General features: G+C 33.7%; 1 protein-coding gene across 5 annotated transcripts in view; it reads right to left on the bottom strand.

Annotated features, from left to right (window-relative positions):
- LOC122266518 (calpain-5-like) overlaps positions 1–15,000 on the bottom strand; it is a 69,504-nt gene that overhangs the window by 16,374 nt on the left and 38,130 nt on the right. For 4 of the 5 annotated variants that reach the window (XM_086540122.1, XM_086540119.1, XM_086540121.1 and 1 more), the window contains exons 1-2: positions 2,850–3,192; positions 2,112–2,276 (exon numbers count right to left, since the gene is read on the bottom strand). In XM_086540122.1, coding sequence (XP_086396248.1) covers positions 2,112–2,276; positions 2,850–3,176 — 492 coding nt within the window. In that variant the 5' untranslated portion in view covers positions 3,177–3,192. Of the gene's footprint in view, positions 1–2,111; positions 2,277–2,849; positions 3,193–6,684; positions 6,706–9,191; positions 9,357–9,928; positions 10,154–11,035; positions 11,168–12,634; positions 12,730–13,487; positions 13,743–15,000 lie in introns of those variants that run through there. The other variant, XM_086540123.1, reaches the window with a different exon arrangement.

The following is a 15,000-nucleotide window of genomic DNA, read 5'->3' on the forward strand; positions in this document are numbered from 1 at the left end:
ATTACAACTAAGTGTATAAACAACCAATAATGAAAAATGTATTCATAATGAATTAACTACATCTAATTTCTAAACTTAAAAGCATGTTTTTTTTTCTATATTTTTAAATTTGCTAAACAAATCTATATACAGTATACTTATCAGCTGAGTATATATTTCCTATCACATATTTCAATTTGCTCAAAATAAAAGGATACAGCATTAATAACTTTAATCTGACTTCATTGTAGCTTAAGAATACATACTTCCACTATTAGTCTTTTAATACAGCTGTTATGACTAAACTGTACTGAATCATTATTTAACAGTTAGCCTAAAAGAATACAAAACATAACCAACCAGTGGACTTTGTTGAAATCAAAATCATTAATATCTGTCAAAGCAATAACTATTTTACTAGGAAGCTTTAAAACTATACATATCCACAATTTACCTTTTCCTGTAAACTCGTCATGTATTAACCCTTCCACGACAGGCCTTTTTGCAGGGTCAGATCACTGCTGCATTTTGCATTTTGTTGAAATTACAAGCTATTTATTTCTTCAGTTATGATAACCTACTATACCAAATGCTAATCAATACTATTTTGCTACTATATCATATACAGAAAATAATAGAAAACACACAAATCTCAAGATGCCCAGCCCAGGCTGAATATCTTAAAATATGACCCATCTTGGAAGGGTTAAACTATTATCCACAGATGCCAATTTTAAACAAAATAATTATCAAAATGTATTGAATATCACCTTTTATCTATGTACAAGGGAGTAATTTGAAGTGATGTGTATTGAACAATCATTAACAAAGAAGCAATTCAATTTCAAGGAGGCAGCATTTACACTTTAAGCAAAAGGGTATATTGACCTTGTATCTTAAATCCCACGTCCTTGTCTCATGAATTCCTATAATATTGACTTCTTCCCACTGTGAAAATGTGTAAATAGCGCTCCTCTTCCGTTCCTAAAAACATGTCAATATAACTTATCTGTGTCTTCTCTCCTTGTGAAATTTATTTGTGCTCTTCTCATAATGTGATCAGAACTGTGAAAATATGTATATATAATACTGGTTACCTTTTTAGCCCTGCTACTTTCTGGAGAAAAGATAGTGATCTTGTTTCTAGGCTGTTAAAGGCAAATAAAATCCAAGGATGTTGAAATGATCCTTTTTCGGGGTTAAATATCTATGTATATTTCCTTACATTATAAAAAAAAATAATAAAACATACTAAATAAATATAGAACCATTCTCTGTGTAATATAAAAATGTTTTCCACTCCACAGGATGGATTAATCAAGAATCGACTTTTTGAAGCATCTGGAGAAATTACTTATTTTCAGTCACTGTGTATATGTATTACATCCATATCAATCTCATCTTTCCCTCATCATATGTCTATTCTTAAAGCTTAATGTACCACATAAAAAATATGCTCATATACAACTGAAGGTAATGATGACTGTAACAAATAATAATATTTATGAAGGATGCCACTGATGAAGACACACTCTTATGAAGCTTATGAAGAGTTTCACTAATGAAGACTCACTTTTATGAAGCTAATAAAGACACTATTACGATATAATGAAGACTTACTCTAATGAGGATAATGAAGACTGTTATTAATGAAGACTTACTCATACTTTGCACCATAACTTTTCAGTTATGGTGCAACAGCTAAATGAAAACTCTTAAATTCAACAAATAAGGTTTCTAATACCTCTCTGTCTAAGATTTCAAAAAAGGAAGAAAAAATGTGATTCCCAAAAATTAAATTATAAAGCAGGATTCAAAAAATAAGTTTAATAGCATGATGTTGGTCAGGATTTTTTTTTTTTCACAAATAACTCTCACATTTACATAAAAAAATAAATAAATAAATAAAAATAAGAAAAAAAAAAACACATAGCAAGCTACAACCCCTACAAATAGATACTTAGAGGTTAAAATATTAAAATGAATTTGAATAATCTCTGAGAAGCAACAAATACAACAGCAAGAATATACAGCCCTAATTTTTGAGTATTTCATAATCCTACCATACAAACTACAAAAGACTATTTCCACATCATAAAGCAAACAAGGCCAACCAACCACACAAAACTTACAGTTATAGCACAGCACATGAGAGCGTGTTCATTCATTTCCTTAGCCATCATCTTGAAGAGCTGCTTGCGCTTCTCAAAGTCATCTGTGTACCCACCCACACTCAGGTCGAGATGTGCAGATACCCCAGAGGTCAAGTCAACGAGGGCATCACTCAGGTTGCCACCCTGAAAAGATGAAGTATTGCACAAATGCCCTTAGGTAAAATGACTGAGGGGTACCATACATTTGGAATATATTAATCTTTTATGGTTTTTACTGCAAGTAAATCATGAAACCCTAATCCAATTACTTTTTGTGTGTCACATATTCATAATGGATTCATTTCAGTTACTGCTTTTGTAATATTCTAAATAGTATTTCTACAAAAAAAACTGTAATATTTATCATACTATATGAGAGTGAATCAGAATAAAATGAGAGTAGACTTATATTTTCAAGTTATATAACTATCCCTTATATGATAATGAATTTTGAAGAAAGAATCCCATTTCAAATTCCGAGTGAAAACAATTACAAGAAAAATCTTGCATTCTGTGAAGAGAATCTCATTTAAATTATATATAATAATCAACTTCTCCATACATATTAAAATATACATAATTAATTTTTAGATAATTAAACCAAAAAAACAATAAAACCAGTGGCCCTATAACTGGTATGCAAGACCAAAAGCACAACCATGTACCACTGTAACTTCAAGTCCCTCAAGCACTCCTGTTAGTGAAAAAGACAGTCACCTCAAGAGCTTCATAGGAGCCATGGAGCTTAGCATAAGCCTTCTCAAGCAGTGCACACCAGAATTCCTTCCTCTCCCTCGAGTGCACAAAGACCAGCTCCCCCTCAATGGTTGGAAGGAGGTCATCGATAACCACATCCAGCCACTCCCCGAACCTCCAGAAGCGGAAGTGGAAGATGCCAGGGTGGAGCTCACCATACTCCTGGTCCTTGTAATCTGGGATTACCTGGAATTTGAGAAATGGCCGATCAGTATTTTTCTTAGGGGGCCACGGATTGAGAATAACAGAAAATATGTTTTTGTTATATGATACCTTTATATTTTCCATTCTATAGATCTTTTTTATTTTTGGTGTGTGTGGGGGGGAGGGGGGGAATGAAGAAAAGAGAGGAAATACTTGATCAAATAAGTACCATAATGAATGGTGTCTAAAATCTCATACCTCTTAATCAGTTAGAAAGATAAGGGCCTATAAATTTGCCTGTCTGTGATTATCTGTGTATCTATATCCTGATTGCATGCATTTAATGTATCCATTTTCCTTCTTTGTTTCTTTTTATTTGCTTCTTGGGAAAGCACAGGCACACACATATATATATGTCAATATATACATACATACATACACATACACACACATACACACACATACACATACACAAACAGGCACACACATATATATATATATATATATGTCAATATATACATACATACATACATACATACATACATACATACATGCATGCATACATACATACATACATACACACACACACACAAACACTCACACACATACATACACATACACACACATATATACACACACATACACAAACAGGCACACATATATATATATGTCAATATATACATACATACATACATACATACACACATACATACACACACACATACATACACATACACACACATACATACACACATACACACATACACACATATACACACACACAACCCCCCCACCCCAACCCCAAACACCACCCAACTAATAATAATTTAATAATAATATTAGTAATGGATAATAATAATAAAAAAATTAATAATAATAATGATATAATGATAGTAAACAGCAACAACAAACGATAATCATAATATTCAAGGTAATGACATAAGTCACAATAAATTGTATGTAGACATAGGTCATCATACACTATCAACCATATAAAAAGTTTCGCCACTGTTGATTTTCGAACAGCTGTGATGATACCATAGGCATGGCCCTCACCAAGCCCACGTTCGTTCTTCATCTCTGCTTCCTCGTGGGAATGCGGCTGAAAGAGTTTAGAATAAGTAAGAGAATTGGTCAGGTATTAGCAGCATTTGAACGTTATTTTTTCTTTCTTCTTTTCATTTTGGGATAAAGCTCCTCTGTATTGAAGAAATATAACCTTGCGTGTGAAATCATCATCATGGAGGAAAGTGCCAAAAAAAAAATAAACATATTTATTTCCCAATTGGCAATAATACACTTCTCAAATTGGCATTATCTTTTTGGAGAAAGTATATGGTATCATAAAGTACATATGGGCGCTCAGGTACATGTTTTATGACTATGAATATGAATATGAATATGAATGTATGAAAAGTAAAGAAAATGCGATTACATACATGTATGATATTTATGCATATGTATATTCACAAGATTGATGTATTATGCATATGCAACTGTATATTAATGTGAAAGTATATGTGTTTCTGCTCTTGTGCCATAGTAGCTTGAATAGGGATGATATATCGTTTAAGCACTCTCAAGTGGAAAATAGGTTAATGGACTACAAATTTCAAATAACAAAGGTATTACAAATACTTTCTATAATGATGAAAAGGCAAGAGCTTTCTAGAAAAAAATCACGCTTACATTGGGCATTACAATATATATGCAGCAGCTTTTCTTCTGACGATAGAAAGAGAGATAGAAAAGAGCTGAGAGAGAGAGAGAGAGAGAATGAAGCAGAGAGGGAGAGAGAGAGAATGGAGCAGAGAGGGAGAGAGAGAGAGAGAGGGAGAGAAGGAGAGAAGAGAGAGAGTAGGACGAGAGAAGGAAGAGAAAGAGAAAGATGAGAGAGAGAGAGTGCAATGAGAGAGAGGAGAGAGAGAGAGAGGAGAGGAGAGAGAGAGAGAGGAGATGAGGATGATTAGAGTGAGTCGCAAGGAGAGAGAGAGAGAGAGTTTAAAAAAGAGAGAAGAGACTTAGAGAGAGACAGAGAGAGAGAGGAGAAATGACAGACGAGAGAACAGGACAGGAGATGGAAGACAGAGAGAGTCGGATGAATGCGAGATAGAGAGAGAAGAGAGAGAGAGAAATGAAGGTGAGAGACTAGAAGAGAGAGGAGGAGTGGAGGAGAGAGAGGTGAGAGAGAGAGAGGAAGAGAGACAGAGAGAGAGAGAGGAGAGTAAAAAAGAGAGACAGAGGACTTAGACAGAGACAGAGAGAGAGAAGAGAGAGGAAGAGAAGAGAGAGAGAGGATTGAGACGAGAGACGAGATGAGAGAGAGAGAGAGAGAGAGAGAAAAGAGAGAGACGAGAAGGAGAGAGAGTGGACGAGAGAGAGAGAGGAAGAGAGAGAGAGAGAGAGAGGGGGGGGGGGGGGATTGAATAGACTACACAGCATAATAAAGCCACAAAACATTAGTCTAGAAATAGCAATATCATACTTCCTCTGTTTCCCAACCCTGATGTATCATGAGAAAAAATTGTAATCTTTCTTATGTAAAATGGTAGCAGTCAAATGGGGACTTAGCTTTAAAAGGTGAATTTTAAAATTTTAAAATTACATCAAAACTTATTTGACAGTTAGCCTACAAATCAATTACATCTGCTATATGTTTGTATTAATAACTACTGAACTAACTTAACCCTCTCTGGACGGGTGGTACACTACGGTACCGCGCATTCAAGGTCCGTTCGCTGGGTGATGCCATACGGCATCATTTATTTAACTGATTTAGGCCTATGCGTTCGAGAGCCCCGGCATTGTAACATGCAAGGCTGGAATGCCCCCGTCGTGACTGGGTTAATCTAAGAGCCATTTTGCATTAAATGACTACGGATGACTATTATATTAAAGAAAATATACAGTTACTGCTCTAAATGATTAATTACCTACAGTTGAGTGTTACATAAAACCTTAAAAAATGGCATCATAAATCTCAGAGAGGAATATCTTAAAACTGTGACATATATGAACATGATCTCTGGGCCAGACATCACACACAAAAAAAAAAAAAGACAGAGCTATATCATGGGGCTTTTCACTCATATCAGAGATAATGAAACAATTCTTCATGAAGATTGTGTAGGATGAGTGAATTCTATGCAGTGCTAAAGTGCCAACAACAACAAAAAAGTCAGTTTTTCACACTGTGAAAAATAAGTGATGTTATAAAAATAATTAATTATGTCCTATATAGCTAGATAATATCACAAGCTATTAATATAATATATATCTATCGCCGTCTGCTGTCAGTCAGAAGCATCTTTGGGATAATTTTGAAACTGCATTGAATATTTGGAAAATCAGCTTCTTTTAACCTCCAAGAATAAGATATGTATTACACTTTTTCATACTTGTATTTATCAGTAAATCAAACTAAAAATGTATTAAAATGAGTACTTCATATTTCAAGAATGAAAGACATTCTTTATATGCAAATGTCACTAAATATATAATCAAAATAAAACATGTTTTTATTACACATTTCCCTTTGCCTGATTCAGTTCCATCCCAAAGATCGTCATGACTACACTACCTCCACTACTCAACCTATGTGCGTCTACATCACACGGCACACGGTGAATCAAGTTCGACACATGCAGCTTACCCCTGTGAAGTTCTCTCCAGTCTAAGAAAGCCGGGTAGCCCAGAATGTAAAATGAATAAATATGACGTGTGACTCTCTGCTATGTGATAAGGATTAAATATTGGTTTTCTTATTTATCAACTTTCATGAATCTGTTCATGAAAAAAAAAAATCAGTTCAAAATGATTATGAACAAGTCCTTTGTCACATAACATTTTCTGGTTAGTTGATATGTGGATTTTAAAAAGAAAAATAGGATACATCTGAAGCTTAGAGCATTCCATTATTACACTGAAAAACCCAAACCATTTGTTTATAAACTAAATCGTATTTACACAGAATTTTTTTATGTTGCAATTTTGGATATTATTACAACTAAGTGTATAAACAACCAATAATGAAAAATGTATTCATAATGAATTAACTACATTTAATTTCTAAACTTAAAAGCATATTTTTTTCTATATTTTTAAATTTGCTAAACAAATCTATATACAGTATACTTATCAGCTGAGTATATATTTCCTATCACATATTTCAATTTGCTCAAAATAAAAGGATACAGCATTAATAACTTTAATCTGACTTCATTGTAGCTTAAGAATACATACTTCCACTATTAGTCTTTTAATACAGCTGTTATGACTAAACTGTACTGAATCACTATTTAACAGTTAGCCTAAAAGAATACAAAACATAACCAACCAGTGGACTTTGTTGAAATCAAAATCATTAATATCTGTCAAAGCAATAACTATTTTACTAGGAAGCTTTAAAACTATACATATCCACAATTTACCTTTTCCTGTAAACTCGTCATGTATTAACCCTTCCACGACAGGCCTTTTTGCAGGGTCAGATCACTGCTGCATTTTGCATTTTGTTGAAATTACAAGCTATTTATTTCTTCAGTTATGATAACCTACTATACCAAATGCTAATCAATACTATTTTGCTACTATATCATATACAGAAAATAATAGAAAACACACAAATCTCAAGATGCCCAGCCCAGGCTGAATATCTTAAAATATGACCCATCTTGGAAGGGTTAAACTACTATCCACAGATGCCAATTTTAAACAAAATAATTATCAAAATGTATTGAATATCACCTTTTATCTATGTACAAGGGAGTAATTTGAAGTGATGTGTATTGAACAATCATTAACAAAGGAGTAATTCAATTTCAAGGAGGCAGCATTTACACTTTAAGCAAAAGGGTATATTGATCTTGTATCTTAAATCCCACGTCCTTGTCTCATGAATTCCTATAATATTGACTTCTTCCCACTGTGAAAATGTGTAAATAGCGCTCCTCTTCCGTTCCTAAAAACATGTCAATACAACTTATCTGTGTCTTCTCTCCTTGTGAAATTTATTTGTGCTCTTCTCATAATGTGATCAGAACTGTGAGAATATGTTTACATAATACTGGTTACCTTTTTAGCCCTGCTACTTTCTGGAGAAAAGATAGTGATCTTGTTTCTAGGCTGTTAAAGGCAAATAAAATCCAAGGATGTTGAAATGATCCTTTTTCAGGGTTAAATATCTATGTATATTTCCTTACATTATAAAAAAAATAATAAAACATACATTATTGTAAGGTATGTAATAAAATACTAAATAAATATAGAACCATTCTCTGTGCAATATAAAAATGTTTTCCACTCCACAAGCTGGATTAATCAAGAATCAACTTTTTGTTGCATCTGGAGAAAATACTTATTTTCAGTCACAGTGTGTATGTATTACATCCATATCAATCTCATCTTTCCCTCATCATAGGTGTATTCTTAAAGCTTAATGTACCACATAAAAAATATGCTCATATACAACTGAAGGTAATGATGACTGTAACAAATAATAATATTTATGAAGGATGCCACTGATGATGACACACTCTTATGAAGCTTATGAAGAGTTTCACTAATGTAGACTCACTTTTATGAAGCTAATAAAGACACTATTACGATATAATGAAAACTTACTCTAATGAGGATAATGAAGACTGTTATTAATGAAGACTTACTCATACTTTGCACCATAACTTTTCAGTTATGGTGCAACAGCTAAATGAAAACTCTTAAATTCAACAAATAAGGTTTCTAATACCTCTCTGTCTAAGATTTCAAAAAAGGAAGAAAAAATGTGATTCCCAAAAATTAAATTATAAAGCAGGATTCAAAAAATAAGTTTAATAGCATGATGTTGGTCAGGAAAAATATCTTTTTTTTCACAAATAACTCTCACATTTATATAAAATAAAAAAAAAATAAAAAAATAAATAAATAAAAATAAGATAAAAAAAAATAAAAAAAACACATAGCAAGCTACAACCCCTACAAATAGATACTTTGAGGTTAAAATATTAAAATGAATTTGAATAATCTCTGATAAGCAACAAATACAACAGCAAGAATATACAGCCCTAATTTTTGAGTAATTCATAATCCTACCATACAAACTACAAAAGACTATTTCCACATCATAAAGCAAACAAGGCCAACCAACCACACAAAACTTACAGTTATAGCACAGCACATGAGAGCGTGTTCATTCATTTCCTTAGCCATCATCTTGAAGAGCTGCTTGCGCTTCTCAAAGTCATCTGTGTACCCACCCACACTCAGGTCGAGATGTGCAGATACTCCAGAGGTCAAGTCAACGAGGGCATCACTCAGGTTGCCACCCTGAAAAGATGAAGTATTGCACAAATGCCCTTAGGTAAAATGACTGAGGGGTACCATACATTTGGAATATATTAATCCTTTATGGTTTTTACTGCAAGTAAATCATGAAACCCTAATCCAATTACTTTTTGTGTGTCACATATTCATAATGGATTCATTTCAGTTACTGCTTTTGTAATATTCTAAATAGTATTTCTACAAAAAAACTGTAATATTTATCATACTATATGGGAGTGAATCAGAATAAAATGAGAGTAGACTTATATTTTCAAGTTATATAACTATCCCTTATATGATAATGAATTTTGAAGAAAGAATCCCATTTCAAATTCCTAGTGAAAACAATTACAAGAAAAATCTTGCATTCTGTGAAGAGAATCTCATTTAAATTACATATAATAATTAACTTCTCCATACATATTAAAATATACATAATTAATTTTGAGATAATTAAACCAAAAAAACAATAAAACCAGTGACCCTATAACTGGTATGCAAGACCAAAAGCACAACCATGTACCACTGTAACTTCAAGTCCCTCAAGCACTCCTGTTAGTGAAAAAGACAGTCACCTCAAGAGCTTCATAGGAGCCATGGAGCTTAGCATAAGCCTTCTCAAGCAGTGCACACCAGAATTCCTTCCTCTCCCTCGAGTGCACAAAGACCAGCTCCCCCTCAATGGTTGGAAGGAGGTCATCGATAACCACATCCAGCCACTCCCCGAACCTCCAGAAGCGGAAGTGGAAGATGCCAGGGTGGAGCTCACCATACTCCTGGTCCTTGTAATCTGGGATTACCTGGAATTTGAGAAATGGCCGATCAGTATTTTTCTTAGGGGGCCACGGATTGAGTATAACAGAAAATATGATTTTGTTATGTGATACCTTTATATTTTCCATTCTATAGATCTTTTTTATTTTTGGTGTGTGGGGGGGGGGGAGGGGGGGAATGAAGAAAAGAGAGAAAATACTTGATCAAATAAGTACCATAATGAATGGTGTCTAAAAACTCATACCTCTTAATCAGTTAGAAAAATAAGGGCCTATAAATTTGCCTGTCTGTGATTATCTGTGTATCTATATTCTGATTGCATGCATTTAATGTATCCATTTTCCTTCTTTGTTTCTTTTTATTTGCTTCTTGGGAAAGCACAGGCACACACATATATATATGTCAATATATACATACATACATACATACACATACACACACATACACACATACACATACATACACACACACACACACACACACACACACACATACACAAACAGGCACCCACATATATATATATATATATATATGTCAATATATACATACATACATAATACATACATACATACACACACATACATACATACATACATACATACACACACACACACATACACACACATACACACATACACCCACATACACACACATATACACACACACATACACAAACAGGCACACATATATATATATGTCAATATATACATACATACATACATACATACACACATACATACACACACACATACATACACATACACACACATACATACACACATACACACATACACACATATACACACACACAACCCCCCCACCCCAACCCCAAACACACAACCCCCCCACTCCATTCTCCATACCCCTTCCCCCACACATTCTCCCCCCTCCTCCCCCCTACCACTCACCCTATGCCACAGCTCCTTGATTCCAGCGAGGGAGGCACACGCGGCCACGAACCAGCAGTTACCGAGCTGACCTTGTGTGACGTCATTGGCACTTGCTCCCTCCACGAACAGCTGAGGTTTGTCCACAATTTCCTGCCAAAGGTATATGAGAATCATTACATCATCGTAATCATAATAATTATCCTGATCATCGTAATTCTCAAAAAAAAGAAAAAAAGATACATACACATATACATGTATATATCAATATGAAAATTAAGTAAACACCTATAACTACATATGAAAAACAAAGGACAAATACACTTTTATAATAATCATTATCATCGTCATTATTATTATTATCATTATAAGCATAAATATGATTATAATGATCATAACAACAATAACAAAACAACAACAACAACAACAATAATAATAATAATAATAATAATAATAATAATAATAATAATAATAATAATAATAATAATAACAATGATGATAATAATAACAACAATAATAATGGTAATAATAATGATAATAATAATAATTATCATCGTTATTAGTATCATTATTATAACAATAATGATAACAATAATAATAATGATAATATCAACTTTAATAACAACAAAAACAACAGTAATATTAATAATAATAATGTTAAAAACAACAACAACAACAATAATAATAACAGTAAGTGATAATAGAAGAGAAACAAAATAACAATAATAACCATAATAATAATAATGATAATAATAATAATAATAATAATAATAATAATAATAATAATAATAATAATAATAATAATAATAATAATAATAATAATAATAATAATGATAATAATAATGTTATCACTACTACTACTACTAATAATAATAATAATAATAATAACAATAATGACTGGAATAATAATGACAATAATGACTAGAATAATAATAACAATAATAATAATAACTGTTATTATTACTATAATAGTAATAATAATCATTATTATAATTATAATAATAGTAATAGTAATAGCAATAGTAATGGTAATTGTAATACTAATACTAATAACAGTATCATTGATATTGATAAAAAAAAAATAATAATAACAGTCATTTAGAAACTAAATACTTCACACTCGCAAGCACTCTAAAAATCCTTCAGCCTTAACCCGGATCCAGACACTAATCCAAAATCTAATCAATTAGTCCACGACAACTAACCTACAAAATTTCCTCACAATCTGTTAATAACTTTTAGCATATTCCTGATGGCAAGCTAACCAAAAGTAATTATATGATAACTGATAGAAATAAATAATACCATAAAATTTTCCAAAAAAGAAAATGAATTTCCTGGCTGGCCTATTTTCTATGGTGAATCGCACTGGTTGAATCCTATAATCAGTTCCTAGATCTGCATTTGTATCTAGTTCAATACCAAAGTCTATTGCATAAGACCCTAGCTCATAGCCAACCCCCCCACAAATTTTCACCACGATTCCACAGTAACTTTCCGCATAATCTATCAACAAAACCAGACATACAAAAAAAGGACCACCTCTTAAAATGAGCGAAATAAACACGACAGAAAGAAAGTCAGGAAAGAAATTCCCCTCCTCACAATATATATACTTACATGAGGTCTCTTCCACGTTATGACTCCTGGCGGTTGCTTAGAGAAGAACAGAGACGAATCGTGTGGCGGGAACTTCGGATCAGAAAACTTCTCTCCTGATGAAGGTAACGAAGTTTTTTTGTTTTTTTTCAGGACAATTATATTTATCTTACTATGTCTTGATTTGATTTATTTTATTTCATTATATTATCATCATTTATCATATCTGTGTGAGAGAGAGAGAGAGAGAGAGAGAGAGAGAGAGAGAGAGAGAGAGAGAGAGAGAGAGAGAGAGAGAGAGAGAGAGAGAGAGAGAGAGAGAGAGAGAGGAGAAGGAGAGAGAGAGAGAGAGAGAGAGGAGAGAGAGAGAGAGAGAGAGAGAGAGAGAGAGAGAGAGAGAGAGAAGAGAGAGAGGAGAGAGAGAGAAGAGAGAGAGAGAGAGAGAGAGAGAGAGAGAGGAGAGAGAGAGAGAGAGAGAGAGAGGGAGAGAGAGAGAGAGAGAGAGAGAGAGAGAAAGAGAGAGAGAGAGAAGAGAGAGAGAGAGAGAGAGGAGAGAGGGAGAAGAGAGAGAGAGAGAGAGAGAGAGATAAAGAGAGAAGAAGAGAGAGAGAGAGAGAGAGAGAGAGAGAGAGAGAGAGAGAGAGAGAGAGAGAGAGAGAGAGAGAGAGAGAGAGAGAGAGAGAGAGAGAGAGAGAGAGAGAGAGAGAGAGAGAGAGAGAGAGAGAGAGAGAGAGAGAGAGAGATATGGAAATGGACATAGAGCTAGAGACAAAAACAGAAAGAAAGAGCGTAAAGGGAGATTTAAAAAAAACTGAAACAAAGCAGAGATATAGAGAAAAAAAATTACAATAATAATGACGATGATCATGCTTACCTCTATTAAGACAATCTTTCTTCAACTTGGAATAATTCTGGCTCGCGAAAGCCGTAGTGTTACTGAACAGACCCATGGTGCTTTATTTTTTTTTCCCCCTTTTTCTTTTAAATCAGAATATCACATTTTACGTTTACAAAAACTTATATTAAAAAACTTCTTGGTCCCCTCTTGTGTCTGTCTACTGGACGGTTGATTCGTCTCGCCTTTGCTCTCGTTTCGGTCTAGGTGGAGGCCAAACACCTACTAGTTCACCTGAAAGAGAAAAGGAACCTGGTTAATATTAATATTAACGTGGAATTTATGGGGGGGGGGGGGGCAGAACGGTAGGGTATTTCAATAATTGCAACTTTTGAAATGTCATTGTGACTGTACATAAATAGGCTCCATATATCATAAAAATGAAATGTGAAAAAAATCAGCTTGATCTGATAACGTTTAGGGGTTGCACTTTTCAATTTAATATATTACGCATTTCCGCGGAATTGGGGCCGCGCAGCGGACGAGGTCCACGCACTTCGAACTTCCTCGCTAACGTTAAGTGATGATAGTTCCCTTCCAAATCGTAATCAAATTTGTGTCTTTAGGTGCAGGAAGTTCCTAGCTGACCTTGGGAACCTAAATATTGCATGCAACAAATTTCTCACAGACCTTAAGCACTTAAATACCGCATATAGCAAGTTCTTCAATGACCTTAGGTCGGAAGTCTTTCAATACTTCTAGTTCCTCACTGAACCTAATGGCCTGTAAGGTAATGCCGTGTTTCTTCAATAAGCATATAAACGTTAGTTAATTAATAACATTATTATACATTCCAACAAGCTTCTGTTGTGATATATTTGCACGATATAATTCCCTGAAAGTGTTTGATTGAAATTCAAACTTTTCTGGACGACAAATTGCTTTGAAACTTGTGACTAAATTGAAGAATTATATCAGAAATTTGGACTGAAGACTATTACTAAACTAAAGGCCATCACAAAAGTACTTAACATAAAGAAAGTATATTATTATACACAGGAGGAGAGTTTGAAAGCTTCGTTTATTGGTACTGAAATCATATCTTTTAAAGGCAAAAGACAACCGAGAGAAGTGCTACAAGAAGACATCGAGTGGTATGAAGCAAAGTTAAATGGTAGTGCTGCATCCACTGGTTCTGCTGACCATAAATGTATTTAAAGCCTACTGAAAGGAAGGAATACAGAAATAAGAGGAAATGTAGTCTGGCAAATAAATTACTGAGTGAGATTCAGGAATGTGTGAAAACGATACAGATGATGAACATGACAACGGAAACTTAATCTTCCTCAACCTTAGAAGATTTATCCACTCCTGATGACTGCCAGAAGGGAAACGGAAATACACCACGGAAATAATGCAACAAATTTTACTGATGCTTTTTTTTTCTCAGGTAGTAGGTCTTGACAGCAGATTGATTCCTTTAGATACTACCATTTTCCGCAAGAAAAGGCAGGCAACTATTGGTAAAAGAGATGACACTCTAGCTTCATTG

The sequence above is a fragment of the Penaeus japonicus genome, unplaced genomic scaffold (assembly GCF_977035675.1).
Source record: "Penaeus japonicus unplaced genomic scaffold, GWHDUDI00000001_assembly GWHDUDI00000009, whole genome shotgun sequence".
Lineage (NCBI taxonomy): Eukaryota > Metazoa > Arthropoda > Malacostraca > Decapoda > Penaeidae > Penaeus > Penaeus japonicus.